This window comes from Conger conger, chromosome 16 (genome assembly GCF_963514075.1).
Source record: "Conger conger chromosome 16, fConCon1.1, whole genome shotgun sequence".
NCBI lineage: Eukaryota > Metazoa > Chordata > Actinopteri > Anguilliformes > Congridae > Conger > Conger conger.
The window spans coordinates 14986762-15009160 of NC_083775.1; the positions used below are offsets into that span (position 1 = coordinate 14986762).

At 47.8% G+C, this 22399-nt stretch overlaps 1 protein-coding gene across 7 annotated transcripts in view; it reads right to left on the reverse strand.

Moving 5' to 3' along the window:
- Positions 1-22163, reverse strand: part of sun1b (Sad1 and UNC84 domain containing 1b) — a 42357-nt gene extending 20194 nt beyond the window's left edge. For 2 of the 7 annotated variants that reach the window (XM_061223786.1, XM_061223784.1), the window contains exons 1-4: positions 18575-18994; positions 16065-16159; positions 1651-1839; positions 1-19 (exon numbers count right to left, since the gene is read on the reverse strand). The exon at positions 1-19 is cut by the window's left edge and continues 172 nt beyond it. In XM_061223786.1, coding sequence (XP_061079770.1) covers positions 1-19; positions 1651-1839; positions 16065-16147 — 291 coding nt within the window. In that variant the 5' untranslated portion in view covers positions 16148-16159; positions 18575-18994. Of the gene's footprint in view, positions 20-1650; positions 1840-2011; positions 2071-2177; positions 2377-16064; positions 16160-18574; positions 18995-19369; positions 19448-21938 lie in introns of those variants that run through there. The other 5 variants (XM_061223785.1, XM_061223787.1, XM_061223789.1 and 2 more) reach the window with 5 other exon arrangements.
- Positions 22164-22399: the final 236 nt, after the last annotated feature.

Here is a 22399-nt window from a genome sequence, read left to right on the forward strand (position 1 = left end):
CTTCCTGCTCCTCACCGTCCTGAGAGAGAGAGAGAGAGGGAGGGAGGGGCATGAGAGAGAGAGAGACAGAGAGACAGAGGTAGATGTACAGAGAGAAAGGCAGGTGGATAGGCAGGGTAAACAGAAAGAGAAGAGACGGGATTATCTTTTTATTCGATTTTATACATATTTATTTTGTCCTTATTATTCCCAAGAACATCTTATAACTACGATTACCCTTAACTGCCTGTTGCTTCCAATCTACAGTGACCGTTATCTTAAGAGGAGGAGGGAGGGATTCGATTTATATGCAGTCATATGTGCACGTCCTGAAACGTATGAGCAACGTTACATGAGCCCTCTCGCACTGACACAGCCAGTCTTGAACCCTCACCTGCAGTCAGGACTCTGTCACTGTGACACTGCTCCTGAAGCACAACCACGAGGGCGTGGCCCCAGGGGCCTCCACACAGGCGCACCTCCGCGCACAGGGCCGATCTCAGGGCGGGTTTGAGCTCATTTCCGCGCGGCTCCCGACATACCCTCTCCTTCGGGCTACAAAATGTTCAATGACTTGCAGGCTTAATTTACGACCTGGCACCGCCGTTGTTTGGAATAACTTGTTGTTGTTCATTTACAGTTTAAAGTACAGCGGCTTCAGTTTACGGTTCAACGGGCTGCCAAAGGGCGGCTGCCTTCCCCGCGCCGAATACAGAGCAGTAAGCACTGAGTCACTGCAAAACGGCGCCCGTCATCTTAGATGATGTTCCATTTATTTTCATAGTATCCTTCATAATTTCTTAGGTTCGGATTGCTTCATTTTCAGGTTTTTTTCTTCATGTCAGTAGCTTCACAACACTTTAAGAGGCATACCAAGATGCACGTTCAATTTCTCAATTCATTTATCATTTATCATTTATTTATATTTAAAGTCCAGTTTATCAAAACACTTATTTCAAAGTTAAAACGAATGACATTCATTGGAGAATAATTTTGTCAAGAGTAATAATCTTTGGCAAAAATAAAAAATACAAATAATTCCGCAGAATTGACTCACCATACTTGCACTATTCTGCGCGCAATGAAACATTACATTGAGAAATCTAAAGTTGGTTATTGATAGATTTTTTAAATTCAAAATATTAGTTCACAAATTAAATTGTCGGTATGACTTGTGAATGACCTATTTCCTAACATCCAACAGGGTAGATGTATTCTATATTTTTTTACAGCTTCTTAAATAATAGTGTACCGTCAAAAGGAAGGGTGTGGAACATCACGATTCCCTGGGCGTCACTGTGGGTGTGACCTGGGCAGGAGACCAGCCAACCAGGCGTGAGCACGACGCGCAGATATCACTCCCACTGGAGCCCCGCCCCTCCGGGCCTCACCTGGCCAACCAGGCGTGAGCACGACGCTCAGATATCCCTCCCACTGGAGCCCCGCCCCTCCGGGCCTCACCTGGCCAACCAGGCGTGAGCACGACACTCAGATATCCCTCCCACTGGAGCCCCGCCCCTCCGGGCCTCACCTGGCCAACCAGGCGTGAGCACGACGCTCAGATATCCCTCCCACTGGAGCCCCGCCCCTCCGGGCCTCACCTGGCCAACCAGGCGTGAGCACGACGCTCAGATATCCCTCCCACTGGAGCCCCGCCCCTCTGGGCCTCACCTGGCCTCTCTCCGGCTGGCCCCGCCCGCGCTGCAGGGGGCGCTGTGGGTGAGGGAGGAGTCCAGCTGCAGGCTGTCGTCGCCGTGGTGACCGAGACGCAGGCTTCGGCGGGACATCCTGGGCGAGTCGAACACCGGGTCGATCTTGTGCTCCTTCTCGAAGTCCAGGGCCGCCGACGAGTAGCTGGAGCTGGGGAGAGAGCGGACGGTGAAACGAGGGCCCGAGAGTCCCCTCCTCCCTGTGGCCCCGTGGCCCCGTGTCGGGCCCTTACCCAGCCCCAAAAACGAATCAACGAGCTTACAGGAACCATTTTGTTCATTTACAGTTTTTTGGGGTTCTTAATTGCATTCAGGGAGAGTACCTCCTGCACAATGACGCCGTCTTTCAAAGACCGAAAGGGAACACAAACTTCGGCGACGCAACACGAATTCCCCGACCGCAGCCAGCGCTGGCACAGATCTGAAAGGACCCCTCTCTTTCCCCGAGACCCAGTGGCTGAACAGGGGAGGGCTCCCCCGCACCCCTACCCAACGGAGCGGGAGGTCGGGGCGTTCTCCAGAACCTTCCGTCTCTGCCGTCTGTCGGACCCGTGTCAGGCCAGGCCTCTCTCAGGGCCTCTGCCAGAGAAACGGCAGCAGGCCGGACTCCGGCGCTGTGTCACGCGCAGCAGCTTTCCCCATCACGCGCAGACAGGAGGTGACTCACTCTGAGCCCGCCAAAATCACACTGACAACAGGAGCAGTGTGAAAGTGAGCGAGAGAGAGGGAGGGAGGAGGGAGGAGGGAGGGGGGGAGAGAAAACAAGTGAAAGAGAAAGTGGCATGGCGGAAGAATGGGCAGAAGCCACTCAGAGGCCGATAAATAGAGTGAGAGAGTGAGAGAGTGAGAGAGTGAGAGAGTGTGAGAGTGTGAGAGAGAGTGAGAGTGAGAGTGAGAGTGAGAGTGAGAGTGAGAGTGAGAGTGAGAGTGAGAGTGAGAGAGAGAGAGAGAGAGAAACAGAGGGCCAGTTCATGGCAGGACTGAAAGGCTTTTAAAGCTTGTGACTGACAGGTGCAGGACTAGCTGCCTACGACATACACGGCACTCTAACATAACACCAGGAACAAGGCGCGCACACACAGCCGTACTGTAATACCACCTGCCTTGCAGTGCAAATAAATCTGCCAACAGAAACCTTCGCCCTTCAGACCACTGGCAGGAGACTGTGAAACTGCAGGGGGCGGGGCATTAGGCTCCACCCCTGGCTAAACCCTCCCACACACTGGATTGACAGGGGCAGCATTCCACACTGACGCACCCTGGAGCCCAAAAGTCACACTCCGATGACAGACTTTCTGTCACGCACACATACCACGGATGCAGTGGAGGAAAGCCATTCTTAGCCGTCACTAAATATATAAAAACACAATGGGGGGGGGGGGGGGGGAGGGAGGGAGCACAAGGTGGTGGAAATGACCTGCTGTTTATTTATGATTATGGCGTATCACTGTTACTAGATAATTATGACAATTATTACAGTTATTACTACCACTAAAATAATCAGTTATCAATCATAGGGTTCTTGGAGATTGCTAATCTCTGTTAATGTTTACATGTATTACAGTATGCATAGGTAACATCAAACGTGTTCGTTCTGAATTTGAGAAAGGGTGAGAGACCGAAAGTGACTATTCACGGTGTTTGTTACCCCACTGCTCCGGTCCCAATAGTCAATGGAGAGAGAAATGTATTTTAAGGATGTATTTTATTTAGTTCAGAGATACGGGCCAGTGTAGTTGTAGCCAGCCCCCTGCTGGCTGCATCTGGGCCTCGTCCTGGCCTCTCCGCCCCCGTAAACAGCAGGGATTACACTCTCGCTCAGAGCCCGTAATGCGCTTAACCCCCTGCGGCTCCCCCCCCCCACGAGGTCCCGGCCGTCTGGCCCCTTCCAGAACATTCCGGCTCAGGATGCGACAGGACAGGACGGCACCCCCTTTTTCAGCAGGTACCCCCTACCTGAGCACACACTCTCATCCAGAGCGACGCACAGCAGTGGAGAACACCACTGCTACCGGAGGGGCCCACTCAGTGTCAGATTAAGCTCACACGCAACAATCTGCATTATAAGTAAAGACAGCACCACCACTAGACAAACTTCTCTACACTGCAGTTGCGTATATTTATCATCATCGAGATATGAACACGCGAGGTGATCGCATCGCAAAAGACTGCTTGAACTGCGATAGTATTTATACATTTAACAGAGTATTTATTGAAATGTATGTTCTGTTAAATTGATCGGCTGTTCATGAGCAATTTGTTCAATAAAACCAAGTTGGAAATGATGCATTTGGGCGAAGGCTATTCATTTTCTGGGGTTTATGTTCGCAGCGTAGCTAAAGCAGAAAGAACATTAGAACTCTGCACACTTCAATATTTGCTTACTTATCGCAAGCCATATCGCCATCGCAATATTCAACAACGTTATCACATATTATTCCAAAAGGAACTCCAAGCCATTGTGTGTGTGTGTGTGTATGTGTGAGTGTGCGTGCGTGTTCCCATTCATCTCTTGCTCCAGTTCATGCCGTTGCCCGTTGCAGGGTGCATTAGCACACAGCAGTCAGTAAGAGTGTGTGAGGTCACCGGGTCCAGCAGGGCTTCGGATCAGGTTAGGAAGCCTGCAGGTAAACAGGCCCCAGGTCGGGCAGCAGATTAGAAACCACAGCCCGTAAATCTAGTCTGTCCGTCTGACAGACGGCAGGTGTGTGCTGCTTTTTCACTCCGCTTTGCATTTCAATCAAATTAGCCACACAAACCCCAGCCTGCTGAGCCTACGCTGCCCCTGCAGCTCCTGTCCGCGCCCGACGTCCCTCCCACGTCTCTTGGTTCTGTTATCTCTTCCCATGGCTTTTCTCACATTAAAGGCATTTGGCAGACGCTCTTATCCAGGGCGACGTGCAGTTGATTAGACTAAGCAGGAGACAATCCTCCCCTGGAGCAATGCGGGGTTAAGGGCCTTGCTCAAGGGCCCGACGGCTGTGCGGATCTTATTGCGGCGACACCGGGGATCGAACCGCCGACCTTGCGGGTCCCAGTCGTGCACCTTAACCTCTACACTACAGGCCGCCCACGCTTACCATTCTTATGCCGATGACACTTTCTTTCCTTCCCTCCCAATACCCAGGTCACCGCACAGATCTCTGCCTGCTTGGCTGATATCTCAGCGTGGATGATTTCCCACCACCTGAAGCTTAACCTGGCCAAGACTGAGCTTCTCTACATCCCTGCTAAGTCCTCTCTGACAATCGACCTATCACTGATTGTTGAGGAGTATCCTCCTCCCATACGGCAAAGAATCTTGGTGTGACTCTTGTCACCCTGGCTCCACACATATCCTCCACTGCCAGAACCTGCAGGTTTTTTCCCTACGATATACGCCGTATCCGTCATCACCTGACGGAGAAAGCCACCCAGCTCCTAGTCCAGGCGCTCGTCATTTCCCGTCTCGATTACTGCAACTCCCTCCTGGCAAGTCTCCTAGCTTGTGTCATCAAGCCCCACCAGCTGTTCCAGAATGCTGCAGCCCGCCTGACTACCAGTCAGCCCAGGTCGGCTCATGTCACCCCACTCCTCATTGGCCTCCACTGACTTCCTATTGCCGAACGCATCCGCTTTAAGGCACTAGTGCTGGCATTTCAGGCTGCTAAGGGGACTGCCACAGTTTACATCCAATCTTTAATTGCTCCTTACACCCGGGCAAGACCACTCCGGGCTGCCAGCTCTGGTCGCCTTATGGTTCCCTCACTACAAGCACCTGGCAGTCGAGCTGCATGTTCACGCCTGTTTTCCGTTCTGGTTCCTCAGTGGTGGAATGACAGAATCACTCCCCACAGACAAAAAAACACACCTTTTCCCTCCCTCCTGACCCCCCCCCCCCCTTTCCGATACCCCTCTTTTCTAATCCTAACCCTAAATTACATTTACGATGACCATCTTTTTGTTTAGAACAGGCCTGCATGCATCTGCCAGATGACTAAAATGTCAAAACAAAACAAAAAACGGAACAGGGTCTCTCAAATCTCCAACCCTGAATTAATACATCCAACAACAGGGTCCCACAAATCACCTGTCCCTGAATTAATACATTCAGCAACAGGGCCTCACAAATCACCGGTCCCTGAATGAATACATCCAGCAACAGGGTCCCACAAATCACCTGCCCCTGAATTAAAGCATTCAACCACACGGTCACACAAATTACCAGACACAAAATAAAAAAATAAAAAACGACAACTGGAGCTCTCAAATCACAAGCACCCGCCTAAAGCATCCAACGTATGAGAACAGAACCTCACAAAACATCATAAAACCTGGAATATCGGCGCTTTTATCCTCCACTTCGTGCACCAATCCCTGGTGGGTTTCAAACCTTGTGTCTGCCCACGGTCCACCGAGTACATTCAGTCTCTGAACATTGTGTTTGATGCGGCAGGCCTTTGATCATTCCAAGACTGAGAAGATAAGTGTGCTCTTCCTGGTGTATCTCATTTCACGTGTCTCGGGCTGCCCTGTGGAATTGTGGGACTGAACGGAACAGAGAGTCGCTCACCTCATCTGACCCTGCCCAATAGGGGGCGCCTTTCTTCTCCCTGCATAAAATGCACCTGTAAAAGCACCACAATATTCCTGCTCTGGGAGAGAAATCTCCATGCCTTGGATGTAATTTTAGTTTTGGTTTTTCGATTGGTTATTGCTTCCTTAATATCCTCCAAAAACGTGTGTTCCCAGCAAATACGCTTCATAATCTGTGCGTAGGTACTCCCCACGAGAATTGAGAACTGCTTACATACACGTGTGGGATTGGTCTGGCCTGTTATCTGCTCTTTTTGAAAGCTTGTAGGTGTGCTTTCCCGTTCGTTGTGTGGCTGAAGCTGATTTCCCCCAGGACCGTGTCTCTGCAGTGATGGCACTCAAATTAAATTATTTTTACACACAAATCAATCGCCGAAAAAACGGATCGTAAAGGGTAGGATGCAGTCCGCTATTCATTTAAAATATTTCTCTTTTTTTTGCTTTACTCGTCTTTCACGCTGTTCTTTCACTCCTTAGGTCAATGGTCGTGAGTAAATAAAGACAATAATAAAAACTTAGAACAGAAGTTTGCCATCTACAAAGCTACCATCAATGCCATTACTGATGCAGAAAATTTGTGAGGAGCTGTTCCCTGTTATCAGAAAAATCCAGAAAATGTACTGCAGCTGGAATGAAAGGCTCGCAATCCATCATCCTGCTCATAAAAACACACTCGTAAAACCGGGAACTGGGGTCTAAAGAAAACAGGAATAAGAAAAAAAAAAAAAAAAAAATGTTAAAGCAGGCCAAGGAGAAAGCAGTAGTCGTCCCCCTGGACATGTTCAGTGACAAAATGATCCACAGAACTTGCCTCTTCCTCAAATTTTGCAGAAGGAAACGTCAACAGAAAAGCAGCACCACTCCCAGCCCCGAGACAAAGCTGTTCGATATTTACCTGCAATTGTGCAAACATAGCGTACCTAACCCGACGCTACCGAGAATGAAAGCGGAATACCTGTATCAACTCAGGTTGTTTTCACCTGAGCCTACGGAGGTGTGTAATCTCTCTCTCCTTCTCTCCTCCTCGTGAAAGCGGAGCGCTGTGACATTGCGCGCGGCAGGTGCTGTCAGCGCGACGGAGACACAATGAACGGGGCCTGTCGGGCAGGAGGGACGGGGTGGGGCCGGAGGGGAGGGGGGGGGATTGTGGTAATTTAGGCTCGTGTTTACTCTGAGCAGACCCTGCCTGCTCTGTCTCTGCCAGCTGCCTGAGTGGGTGGGGTTTAGGAGGAGGAGAGGGGAAAACTCCAGCTCCAGCTCCAGCTCCCGCTCCCGCGCCAACGCCCCCCTCCCCTCCTCTCCCCTCCTCTCCCTGCCATTCCTGAAACTCAAGTCCAGACGCCCAGCGTAGCTTCATTGAAGAAGAAAGAAAAAAAAAAAAGGGGGGGGGGGGTGCGGTGTGATGTCATCACAGCTCGGGGTGGAGATTGGCAGGGGCACATTTCAACGATTATTACATTCATACCACAAACCACTCACAATTCTGCTTTTGTGTGGCATAAAAACACCGCCCCCCCTCTCTCTCTCTCACTCTGGCCACTGAAATATTTTGTGTGTTACTATAGAAACGATGAAAACACAAGCGAAGTGCTCCCTCTGTGTGGCATGCAGAGTAAAACTGAACACACCCTACTCCTACTGCATGTACCCGTTAAAATCATTATCTGAGCACATTGTGTGGGCAAGAGTTATTTGTCTTGAGTTAATTTGCCAGTATGTGCATGTGAAGCTGCCGTGTCACTGTCGTTCAGAGCACTTTGTAAGTCGCTGTGGATAAGAGCATCTGCCAAATTATGTAAATGTATGCACGTGCATGTGTGTGGTGTGTCTGTGTGGCGAGAGTGTGTGTGTGTGTGTGTGTGTGTGTGTGTGTGTAAGCGCCCGTGTGGTGTGTGTGTGTGTGTGTGTGTGTGTAAGCGCCCGTGTGCGTGCATGTGTGTGGTGTGTCTGTGTGGCATGTATGTGTGTGTGTGTGTGTGTGTGTGTGTGTAAGCGCCCGTGTGGTGTGTGTGTGTGTGTGTAAGCGCCCGTGTGCATGCGTGTGTGTGGTGTGTCTGTGTGGCATGTGTGTGTGTGTGTGCGTGTAATCGTGCGTGGGTGCATGCGTGCGTGCATATGTGTGTGTGTGCGTGTGTGTATATATGTGTGTGTGTGTGTGTGTGTGGTGTGTCTGTGTGGCGCGCGTGTGTGTGTGCGTGCGTGTGTGTGGTGTGTCTGTGTGGCGTGTGTGTGTGCGCGCATTTGCCCACACCTGTGTGAGCATTAGGATTTTGCATCCCCCCCTCCCTCCAAGAAGAATAAATATCTGTGAACTGAACTATGATGCAGAGCCAGCCCTCAGAGACACACCCCAGCAGCAACTTTCATCGGCAGACTCAATGATGCGCACACACGCACACAAGCACAGACACACACATGGACACACACGCACACACATGCACACACAAGCACACACAAGCACACACAAGCACACACACACACACACACGCGAACACAAGCACACACACACACACACACACACACGCATGCGCACATAGAAACACGCAGATACACACACACAGATGCGCGCATAAACACCACAAAACACGCACACGCCCACTCTTTTCCTCTCCCACTCTTTCCTCCTCTCCTTCTCTCTCCTGAAGCGCTCCATCTCCTATCTCCTTGGCAGATGATAAACAGCCTCCCACACACCACTCTCTAATTAAAGCTCCTTTACCGTCAGAGGAAACCTAATACAATGAACCCAACACACACACACCACACACACACCACACACACACCACACACACACCACACACCCCCACCCACCCACACATCCACCCACACATACACACACACACACACACACACACACACCCCCACACACACACACTCCAGTGACCCAGTTCCACAGCTGTTGCCGGTGCCTGCAGACGTGACCAGCGGTACACGGCTAACCGCTCTCCGAGGGCTCGAATCCTGTCGAGGTCGGCCATGTGTGAAACTCTCAAACCCCTGCTTCCAGACAGGCTGTTGATATTTAAATATTTCAGCTGGCCTACCCCGCCGCGTAACAGAACGCACACTGGCACAGCGGGGGGGGGGGGCCTCGCGGTGTGAATCGCGACCCCGCCACCACACCTGTCTGTCCGCAGCCCGAGCGCACACGCTACAGCGTTAGCGCTCCTGAAGGCCAGACAAACAGCTCCTGACGAAGGCGGGAACTCTGCTCCCGTTTCATGGGAAGCTGATGCATCGCATTCGCGCGGTCTTGGTCTATAAAGTCAGCGAGATGTCGGTATGGAAACGGGAACACGTTACACTTAAAAAATAAGAAAACCAGTTTCGCAGAACACACAACAGAAATGTAAAAACATTCTATGCAAAGCGAATTCAAATTCGTCAAGCGATACGAACCTGATATTTTATGATATATTAATAACATAATTCACAACATTCACATTTAGGCGGGTGCGCAATTAATTTTTTTCTTTAAATGCAAACGCTCTTATACGTTTCCCTCGTCACTCACCGTGAAGCTCAGGAATCTCCTAAATAACCTGGCCAACTCTCGTGCAGAATAAAGAAAGTAGGATGGTTTTAACTGCAATGCCCACCATGCACTGCAAAGCCCATGGTACTCAGGGACATGTAGTTCAGATTTGATAGCATGAGGTTTCATCTAAATGCCTCCATTATTATCCGGCAGTTAGACGCAGAGAAGAGACAGGCTTGTGAGGGTGTATGCATGTGCCTGCATGCTTGTGTGCATTTTTGCAGGATGCCAGTACAGGTCTACGGAATAGTTCAAATCTGTTTATTTTGAAACGACCTTCCTTTGGCGGGTATTTATTTTTCCGTGGACCCCCGAAATGCTACGAGGTCAGCTCTTTTTCCCCTGTTCAGGGAGCGGGCTGTCTGAAACACACAGCCTCAGCTACACTGGGCTCCCATTCGCTGAGCTGGCGACGGTCTTCGCCGCTAACCCCTCGCGCGACGAACATCGCTATTCATCAGCGGAGGAGCACCGTTGGCGGGAACGGGACCCATAACCAAGCAGCCGCCTTTTTACGACACGCCGCTCAAATCGAACGAAGTGTGCAGAGGCCCCGCCCACCTCATTGGCGGTCTTTGTCTAAGGCTAAAAGTGAGCGTGCTCCCGTCTCGGGAAGGAAACGGCTGCTACGAAAGCGAACGTTTCCCAATTATCCCTCGGCCCGGTGGGCTGGACCCCCGCAGACCCCCGCAGACCCCCCACAGACCCCCCAGCCCCAGGCCAAGCCAGTGCACGCGACAGAGCTTTTGGGATAGAGCCAGCGCTCTTCATAAGGATGATATAATGGCAGCAATTTGGGAGGAGGGGGGCAGGGGGGAGTTGGTGGGTAATGCGGCAGACATGCAGCCCCACCTGGGTGAGGGGGGGGGGGCAGGGGGTGGCAGCAGCAGCAGGAGGAGGAGGGGAAACCCACAGACTACAGCACAATCACATCTCTCCATTATTATCACTTAAAGCTAAATCCCTGCCATCACCATCCTCTCTCATTCCTCTCTCTCTCTCTCTCTCTCTCTCTCTCTGACTCATTGTGTTTCTCTCTCCCTCTCTTTTCCTACCCCCTCTCTCCCTTTTTTTCTCTCCTTCTGTTTCTGTCGCCAACACTCTCTCTGCCCCTCTCTTTCGCTGCACCCTCTTCTTTCTGTCTCTCTCTCTTTCTCTCTCTTGAGTTCTCACAGCAGATGGTTGGTTCGACGGTTTTTGTCATTTGACCCCCAGGCCTGCAGCACCCTCCCACCACCATTCAGGCCACATGCACACTCACTCTCTCATGCACATGCACAAAGAGAGACACACACACACACACAGAGACACACACACACACAGACACACACACAGACACATAGACACACACATACAGAGACACACACACACAGACACACACACGCACACAGAGACACACACAGAGACACACACACAGAGACACACACACACACACACACAGACACACACACAGACACATAGACACACACATACAGAGACACACACACAGAGACACACACACACACACACAGACACACACAGAGACACACACACAGAGACACACAGACACATAGACACACAGATACACACACACACACTTGTGTTCTGTTGCACACTGCCCACCCACAGAAGTCTCCAACAGGGAGGCTTCACTGGAAGAACATTAAAGGATCTCACTTCAGAATCGATTACCCAGACTTATTTTTTTTGAATGCTTAAATTAAAGCGCATGCAAAATTAAGAAGCAGAACCGGCACAATTTGCATAGCATTCTCGGAATTTCAGCTTAATGTATTTTCTATTAAGCAGGCTCCCTCACTAGGTTCAGAACCAGGGTGTTTCTAAAGCACGGTACACTCACACGAACGGGCAAATGACTGGCTTGACAGTCTACACCACAATTAAGGAAGAGAGGTTATTAACAAAGACTGAGGCAGGTCAGGTGGCTCTTCCTGTTCACTGCTACCTGATACTGAGATCAGCCTCCTGACAAAAGACCAGACCACACCATACTATCAACTACCTTCATACCACCCCCACCACTCCCAAAAGACCCCCACACTGCCATCCTGTGCTCTGCCAGACCACCCCAGGCCCAGACATGCTCGATTTGTGCCGTGTAGCAGGTGGACTTGCAGTCACGCCACCGACCAGCAGGGGTCACTGTACATTCTCGGTTATTTATACAATAGATTCCATTCATTTCCAGAGAACTGCACAGTACAAACAACAGCGATAATTTATCATGTTTTTTTCCCCCTCCCCACCCTTTCGGTGACAGAATGTCCTCGCGGTCACATCTACGCAGACATGCAAACATAAAAAAAGGAGAAGAAATAATCAGGCCAGAGTATTACGGTATGGAATGTACTGTATGTGTTACTTCACATGCTAATTTCGCCTAGAGATATTCATGCCAGACTAATTAGCAAATGCTAATATGAAATTTCTAAAACGCAGCCCGGTTATAAAAAGCTTTGTTGGGGTGTTGTGGAGGAATAGTCAGGAGAGAAAGCTGTCCCTCCCCACAGCCTTGTGGGGCCCTGGACTGCCCTGAGCAACACTTAACTTTCATTACATTACATTGCATTACATTCATGCCTTTAGCGGACGCGCTCACCCTAAGCAACAGATTTCACATTTCCCACATACTTTCCGCTTACACAGCTGGAGATTTCACTGAGGCCGTTCAGATTAAGCAGCGTGCTCAAGGGTGCAATGTACATAGGTGTCCCATGAGAGAGTCAAACCCAGCAACTTAATGGCAGAAGACCGTTAAGACCATGTTGGGCCTTTGAGCAAGGCCCTTAACCTCCACATTGCTCCACATTGGGCCCTGTTTAGTCTAATCAACTGTAAATCGCTTTGGATAAAAAGCATCAGCAAAATAACTAATGTAATGTAACTTCAGTCCATGTTCCAGATTTGGGAGGGTTCAGAATTTCACTTTAGTACAATCATCTAGCTAAGTCAGTAGCCGACTCAGTAGCCAACTCAGTAGCCAACTCAGTAGCCAACTCAGTAGCCAACTCAGTAGCTAACTCAGTAGCTAACTCAGTAGCTAACTCAGCAGCTAACTCAGTAGCTAACTCAGTAGCTAACTCAGCAGCTAACTCAATAGTTGTGATACAGGCCCCAGCTCCTTAGTCATAATCCTCCACTGGCACTCCAGCCTCTCGTGTCTGTGTTTATGATCCACATTCCACACAATCAGAGGGAGGTTCCCACAATCCTCTCCCCAAATTACACCCCCCACACAGTGACCTGCAGCTCAAAAGTGCACTGCGGTCTGTATCTACAGACAGCTGTGTGTCAGAGCAACAAGGGCCAATCCATTTCACAATTTTGTGACTTCTGCTCTTAATTATTTAATTGACTCAATCGTATCTTAGCTGGCGTGTGTATGAGTACCAGCTACAGCTGCAGACTGCAAGTGTATCCGAATGAATTTAATGTGCTCAAGTACAGGCCTGAACCAGGGTAATTTATAGAGCTGTCAGCAAATTAAACACGAGGCAACTGGTTGGAACAAAAAGCAGTACGCAGACCGGCCCTTGAGGACCGAAGTTGTGCACCCGTGTCCTAAAGGCCATTTCTCCTGCAGGAACAGCGTGCTGCCGTTCCCCAGAACATGGAAAGCAGAACTACAGCAGTGGAGGGAGAGGGAAAGGCCCCATTCCGGCAAACCGCGATCTCGGAAAAACAGTCCTTATGACTCACGCGCTGATCCGAGGCCTACTCCCTCTGTCAGGAGAAGGAATGCCAGTTTTTGGTAATATTCCGAACTAAATGTACGACTACGATTGCAAATTGTTATTATTAATTGTTATTATTATTATTATTATTATTATTAGTAGTAGGAGTAGTAGTAGTAACAGGATGGCTTACCGGGTTAAAGCCGGTGTTTTCCTTCAAAAGCTGTATTGAGCAGCACCCTTAAATGATCAACAAACTCTTACTTTCTCTTTCAGTCTCTCCTACTTGATCTCTCTCTCTCTCTTTCTCTCACACACACACACTCCATCTCCCTTGAAGATAAGCAGGCAGGAAAAAAGTAACTCTAAGATCTGAACTCCGACACAGAAATCTCCAGAAATTGCATTCTTATTTTTCTCCCTGAAGGCAGTTAAGTTTCAGGCAGAGCCAGCACAGACAGCACACATATGCTACTCCTCCTCATATCAGTACGTCAGTCCCGGACTGGTTTCCACACCCCTTGCTCTACTGGGAGAACTGGACCCCTGGACCAAAATTACACTCGTCCCTAATTGTTAACCTGGGAGATATGGGGTAACAAGGTCAGCAGTAATTAGTGCGACTCCATCAGTGTCACTTGCCCCTTCTCCATTACACTGGGCCAAAGAGAAACGGCCCTTGTATCACTTAATATGTCTTCACCAGCTCTATCACTTAGTATTATGTTCACCTTAAAATGAAAGGTAGCAGAGTTCTGAGTGATCGTAATCCTGAAATCTGATTAGCGAAAAAAACCTATATTTTAAAATGGAGAACATTTTCACCAAAGTTAGGTCATAATTTCAATGCTCCAGAAAAAAAAATCTCCAGAAAATGGGCCACTCCGTACACACTCAACAGTACAGAATGTATAGACGCAACAGTACAAGCTCCGCAACGCAGACCACGAAGAACACTCCGCTACAGTACAGAGGGCAGTCGAGACGTCAGCACAGGCGGTAAACCAGCACAGACGCCCGCCGCGTGTTCGACAGGGACCCCGAGGACTGCGGTCTGCGCCGCGGCCGGGGGTTTATGACAGCTGCAGAAGCGGAATCACACGCCCGCGGCACAAACGCATCGCACAGGCAAATTTCCACAGCGGGCGCAGAGATCCGTCGGTGAGCGCGAACACGCTCCCGCTCTCCCGCTGGCGCAGTGTCACAGACAATGAGGATGGGATCCATTTCATCGAAGCCCAAGGAAGTCTGCCGTTTATGTGAAAGCAATCAGAGGAAGCGGCTCTCCCTCTTAGCCGTGAACGCATGCTTTGTACGGTATTAGACGCTCGCAAATGCGCGTTTATCAGTTCACCTTTCTGATGCAAATACATCCGTCACAGTGACGCCTGTGCCCGCAGCATATGCGTATGTGCATGTGTGCGCGCACGCACATACCTGTAATTCACAGCACACTGAACAGAGAAGTCAGCAGAAGCGAAAGGCCTGAATTATTACCGCATCTAAAACAGGGAGAAATGACCCACCTGCAAACCGCAACGGTAGTGTTTTTTTTATTTTACCGCTAACAAAGGTTTCCAGTCTCTCTCCCTCCCCTGCCTACTCTAAAGCCCTCCCCTCTATTGTGGACGCAGTGCCCGTCCATCAAGCACAGACCCTCAGGAACAATACGACCACGGCAGACGCATTCGAGCCGGGCTACAGAGGGCAGGCAGCGGGGGGCGCTGCTGAGCGCAGGGGGACGGGAAAAGGGTGCGAGCGGCCCGTTAAACAGGCGCTGAGGGGGGTTTGAAGATGAACGATGGCGGTAAATAAACACTGGTGCGTGTAATGGGGACACAAGCAGCTTCAGGTGGTCCTTCCGTCGGAAACACAGAAAGCCCTTTGTCCGACACGCCACGCTCATCTGCAGAACCGTGCTGACAGCGATGGCGCTCCGACAGAAAATCTCTCAACGCAGCAATAAAATTCAACGCGGAAGCACGAGGGAGGGAGGATGACCCCACGGAACAGCGCTGGACCAGGACAGAACAGACAGAAGCAGGGCATGACCCAATAAAACCCAGCACGGTTCAAATCTAACAAAAATAAACATACAACATCAATCATCACACGGCCATGAAGTCCTTCAAACAGCCTCCCCTGACCTGGTCACAATCAGCTGCATCTACGTGCCCAAACTGACCATTAATGAGTTCCCTTTGTCCAGGTACCGTGTTGAGCACTCTCCGTTTTATGCTGCATTTAATGGACAATAAAGTATTATATTCGACTCGAATAAAACAGAAAGGACTTGAACAGAAAAGAATGGAGAAAGTATTAAATGATATTACATTTGAATAGAACGGATGATAAAATATCACTTGAATAGAAGGAGAATTGACTAAATAAAAACAAAGCAGAATCGAATGGACACGAAATGTAATAAAAAGAGGTAAAATAATGTTGGCTGTTGCCCAGACATGTTGAGGAGGGGTACCAGACATGCGTTGAGAATGGTGGAGAATGTTAACGAACGTTCGCCAAAATATTCAACTTCTGTACAGAGTGTGGGGTTGTGATCGGGGAGGGCGGGGTCTGTGCGCTCACCTGAGGGAGTAGGTGTACCCCGTGTTCTCCGGAGCACACTGTGGGGGCGTGTACGTGTGCAGGTGGGAGTAATCCATGGTCATTCTTCAATCAGACTGTTAGAGCCAAGGCATTGGAGCAGGGGGAAGGGGGGAGGGGGTAGGGGGAGGAGCAAAGCTTTAGCCCGGAACTCTCAGTCCCGCTCACGTGTACTCCCACACACACACACCCACCCACCCACACACACACACACACACACACACACATATACAAATGACTGTTCAGCCTGTCTCCCAGCAGCCATCGGTAGGACATCAGCAGGACATCAGCAGGAAACAGAAGCCACTGTATCTTGTACACACAGTGGACCAGTGCCCCTGTGTTCTACCCAAGTCTTCCATTTTCTCTGCACACTCCAACACCATGGCTCACTTCTCCTTGCCCAACACAGCCAACACAGCCAGCCCAGCGTAGCCCAGCGTAGCCCTGCTCTGGCTAAGAGCAGAAAGCAGCAGCAGGTGTGGACCTCCACACCCAGAACAAAAGCACAAGCACATTGGGGACACAGTCTCTCCCCAATGACTGCTCCAGTTAAGTATGGCTGTATAAAAGCATACCTCTACCCAAGGGCTCAAGCCCTGAGCAGCAGAAAGACTGCACAAGCCATATGGCACTGCCAATGTAAAAATGTCTCTGTCAGACATGCATCACAGTCCACTTCCTCCCCCTGGAAATCTGGGACGTCCTGTCCTCATCTGTGAGGTGAAATCCTTCATCAATCTGCCCATGCAGATCAACCGACAACTAGCAACTCCCAGTGCAGGTCAACCAACAACTAGCAACTCCCAGTGCAGGTCAACCAAAAACTAGCAACTCCCAATGCAGATCAACCAAAAACTAGCAACTCCCAATGCAGATCAACCAACAACTAGCAACTCCCAATGCAGATCAACCAACAACTAGCAACTCCCAAAGCAGATCAACAAACAACTAGCAACTCCCAGTGCAGGTCAACCAAAAACTAGCAACTCCCAGTGCAAATCAACCAACAACTAGCAACTCCCAGTGCAGGTCAACCAACAACTAGCAACTCCCAGTGCAGGTCAACCAACAACTAGCAACTCCCAGTGCAGATCAACCAACAACTAGTAACTCCCAATGCAGATCAACCAACAACTAGCAACTCTGATGCAACAGTTCCTGTCTGTTCCATTTGAGAACAGAACTAACACACAGGACAAGAAGGGTTACCAGAACTACTGTAAGTCCCAAAATCCACCGACCATACTCAAAGTAATCTTGGGACCGATAATCTTTCACCTGACCAAACGCAACCCTACTCCCAAAACCTTCCAGCATTAGATTATGACAACGGCACACAAAGAGAATATTAAATGCTGCAAGATTAAATCTGCTCTGGAGTTGGTGTCATTTTTTAACCCATCTTTGCTGGCCATGGTAACGCAGGACGCACTGCGCCTTGCAGTACGGGGGCAAAATTTTAAACTCAACATAAATAATTCTACACTATTTACCAACGTATGATTACTCTTACTCTTGCTCACTAAGATGTATCCGATTCTGGGAGTTGGCATTTCCAAACCTGTCCTGTATAATTGAAGGTTTGGGGCCACAACAAAGGCCTATTTTTAATGAGCTAGACAAACACTTCCATTGTTAAACATAATATTCCTTGTGCACGTGGTATAACCTTACTTAGGTCTCTCTAATCCCACGGAGGCCACAGTCTAACGAACTTAAAACACCGAGAGACAGGCTGAACTATAACTGGAAACTCGCAGTCGCTCTCAAGCGTTCCTGCAAGCGCTCTCACACAATAACACAAGGCAACACACGCACGCCGTCAACATATTCTAGTTACTTATCAAAGGTATAACACATTTTAGATAGTCTCTCGAATGCTTCGTCTTTCAGAACCAAGTGTGACGCTTGTAAGGTCTCAAAAAGTATAAATCAGATTATGTTACGGTTTAGTCTGATTTTGGCAGCCGTGGGCTATCTGTAAGCTGTCAAATCACGGCTATTTGGTGTCGTTGTGTGCATTCACACGACTGGGTTGCACGCAGAAATATTAATACCTGAGAATGGTAGTACCCAAACGGCCAAATGCGAGTCAGTCTGCGCGCTGGTTGCTAAATTTAGACTGCAACACTTCAGCAGTGTATTCACCCGTCGACAAATTCTGATTAGCATTTGCGTGTTCGCCTATTTCCATAACATTCAATAGAGGCTTATATTGTCCCCAATTAACACACAGCGAAATCCAAAATAACCCCGATATGTGTCGAATAACGGTAGTGAAATTCATAAACAGAGCACTTGTGTAATATTAAAGCCCAGGCCCATGGTTCCGTCCGCTGTCAACACTGACTTCTGAAGAACGGAGCAAAGCAACATTTAACTGAACATAACGAACTGAACCTTGAAAATTATCCTTAAAGACGCTGCGTTACACGCATGTGCTCCTGCAAAAAGGAATCTTGTCAATATCACAAGTTGCTATGACTTGCCCGTGTTCTGCTGCGAGTCCATTTGTCTTATATTCTTCTGAGCTTAATCCAATCGTACAAGACTAACACAGCCAAGGAAGATGCGCAAACTTCTCGCCGCATCCCGAGACACAAGTCGCAAAACGGTGCGCAGGGGTGGGCCCAAAGATCCGAACCCCGAACGGCCTCTGTAAATGTTTTTTCCGAGAGAGCAGAGGTAAAAAAAACTTTGCAAGTTGTCAATGTGTAATTCTCAGGCACTAGTAACAGAATTCCAAAATGGCTTCCCAGACGTAACAAAGCCAGAAGGATCGCCGCGGAGTTGTTCCTCCCACTCGCAGACTCGCTATTGTCAGTCAGGGAGTACACTTTGAATCTATTGGAGGAAAGCAAAATGCTGCATCCCACCCCAACAATTGGAACTTATTGGGGAAAAGAGCAAAATGTATGTTTACATAAAAAGAGTATCGTATAGCTAGACTATATTAGCAGGTTAGGCTACATTTCATATTTTTAAATAGCCGTGTACTCCCCCAATGACTCTAGAACGCCACCTCCCAATGCAAGATATTTGTTTTTGTTTGAAAGGCGCGTCACAGTGTTCGTGACTCAATCTCTCCTCACATCAAGATTATATTTGGCCAAGTTTTTTCCCCAAACGATTTTGTAACACTCAATCCGTCTTTAAAACGTAAATCAAATTAGTAGGCAAAATATTTACTCATTCGTGTGGATTTTACATAATGAGTGCAGAATGCACTGCACGCACATTTTCAAACAGTTTCAAGTCGGTCGCTAAATAAACAACTTATTTACTTCGGTGTGTTTATTCATTGTGCAAGTCGATACAATCCCGACCGTTGTCCCCAACACCATCTAGCTTCCATATTTCTGTTGACTGCGCAGCTGTTTACTCCAATCACTAGTGTCATTTATAACCGAGAGGACGGCTCCTGTTACGTACCACGCTCAAGTGCGGAGTTGGAGTAAAAGTGCGCGCGAGTTGCCCATTTGTTTCGCTGGATTACCCCTGCTACACAGGGGCAAAACTGCGCAACAGGGAAGGTCAGCCATAAATCTGATTTAACGACCATCACGCCGAGGGACGACAACAATAATGAACACATTCAAATAAATCTATGCCATAATACAATACTCATCCATCAGAAATCTGACTTTAATGTTGCCTACACAGTAAATAGTGTTAATTCAACTCTAACATAGTACATATGAGTGCAATAGGGACCATATAATATGATGTTGTAAGGTCCCTTATCAACTTTCATTCATTCATTCATTCATTATCCTAACCCGCACCTCTTCAAGCAGCACCTCTCCCCGTCCCTTCTACCTCCCTGTGAACCTTAATTGTTGTCTTTCTGTGATGTACTTTTTTGTGTATGAGTATTTTTAGTTTGGCTAGGTAAGCAGTGTTTGGCTAGTTAAGGGGTTTGTTCATACTTTTGCGTTTGTTTGTTTGTTTGTTTAAAAAAAAAGAAAAATCAAATCAAATAGGCCCTGGTCCTTATCTTTGTTGTGCAGGTAGCAGTTGAAATTGTACTTCCCTCTAGGGTCTTTCAGCGCACTTATCCCTGGTTATGGGTATGCACTTTGTTGTACGTCGCTCTGGAAAAGAGTGTCTGCCAAATGCCATTAATGTAATGTAATGTAATGTAATGCTTATCCTGAACAGGGTCGCAGGGGGGCTGGAGCCTATCCCAGCATACATTGGGCGAAAGGCAAAGCATTTTAGTTTTCGGTATGTACATCCCAAAATTGAAGAATGCCTTCAGCTATTAGCCTACAGTATAAGTTATTATTTTTTCCTACCAGTTTAAATATTTAAAGACTACATTCGGTGAATAGATATCCCCCACAAATTAACCTTTATTCAATATTCAACAAGGAAATCATTTGAGACTTACTGTAGTTAAAACAACAACAATAATATAGCAAATTGCTATGCAGAAAGCTAATAAAATCATTAACTTGAATAAACATATCAAAGTTACATTCCAACGTTACTGCGAGATCATGGTGCTCAGTAAGAAAAAGATTTTTTCCTGAATTTGGATTATAATGTGGGAAGTTTAAAAATAAGCTGCTGAGAAGACCATACTTTTGAATATCATTCATTAAGACAGAAGGCTAAATAGGCAATAGAGGCAGTCTATCCCAGACGGCTTCATATACAGAAATATACCAAAGTCTACAGGTCCCTAAGGAGGACCAGCCTACAACTTTGTGGAAGATGCCAGGATCTGTGAGTGATGGAACGTCATTAAAAATAAGTAATAAATATGTAATAAAAAATATGTTATATGTCATAAGAAAATGTAATTTGGAATAATAATAAATAAACCTGAAAAAAAGTGTAGTCTAATACAATGAATCAAGCCTGCATAGCAGCCTGGATACGGCATGCAAATACAACACATCCCCAAAGTCAATCAATGACAGAACCATTATCCGTTTTTGCCCCACCAAAAAAGGAGCACAGAGCATGCTCCTGAAACAAGTCCAGTGTTACTTTCAACTTTACTTTCAAGGTTTTCAATGTGTCTGGCAGCAGAGTATCGAGCCATATAACGAAAAACATAAATGAGGACAGCTTTTCAATGAAAAAGATTTCCCCTAAATCACTGGAAGCATAGTTGCAGCTACTCGTCCGTTACTGTAACGTTACCCGACCAACCGTAATATCGGAAGTTTGGGATGTACCAACATAAAGCAACAGCACCACCTGCTGTCACGCTTAAATATCAGCTTGAATGTTAGGCAGGGATTCTATGTAGACTACCAATTGTAGCGCTGTATTTTTGTAATGACACGTTCCGCAGCCAATGGAAGTGCTGAGTGGGAGGGCTCCCGGGAAATGTGAATTAACCAGTGATTGAGTTAACCAGAATTAGAACCGTAAGCACCGTTAAGGAGTGATTTATGTTTGCACTTTACAAATCAAAACACAAAATGGGAACCCTGTTTTCGAGGAATCTAAACGAAATTCATTGCGAGCAACGGTAGTTGGAAATTTTACTTTTACTTCCGTTTTCTTAGTCAGCCAAGCCACATGAATTACATAATTAACAAATTGCGCACTTAAACAGAGATACATTGCTTACCCGGTTAAGCTAAACTCGCCTAGTTAAGGGGCGATGCACATGGTGTGTATAAGCTAACTAGTTGCCTGGGTTTGCGAGTAGTGTACCTGACTGCATGTAGTTAGCCAACGTTAGCAAGCATTACAAAGAGCTGTCGCTGCATACAGGCTAAACTAATTCTCTCCGTTAGAATATCGCGAGGCAAACTAGAAGGGAAATTTTTTTCAGCGTTTAGACAGCTTGCTAGTATTTAACAAATAAAGAACAATTGGCCGAAAACCTACCGTGCGTAAAAAGTGCCCACGGACGTAAGCTATAAGGAAAAATGTATCTCTCCTGAGTGATGTTCCTTGGAAATAAATCCGGTTTTAGTTTGCAAGTATGGAAGAAGTATAACTTGAGATCAGGTACAATACGTTATAATCACCAGTCACGAATTGAAACTTGGCACTTCACAGTTCTTCCCGCTACAAGCTGCCCGCTATTTTAGCCCGAACCAGTATAGCTTTATTTTTGGCAAGACATGGAGCACCCGTTATTGACGTCACTAAACCGGAAACTTTTTGCTGGAGGCGTACTGTTTCTGGGCGTACTGTCCAGACAATCAAATTTCTGTTAGCGAGTATACATTAGTAGGAAGTAAGCTAAACCAGGGGTTTTCAACCTTTTCTGATCCAGAGACCCACCACTCAAGCTCGTTCGTCTTAAATTAAAAATGGTTATAAAAAAATATATATATGTTTTT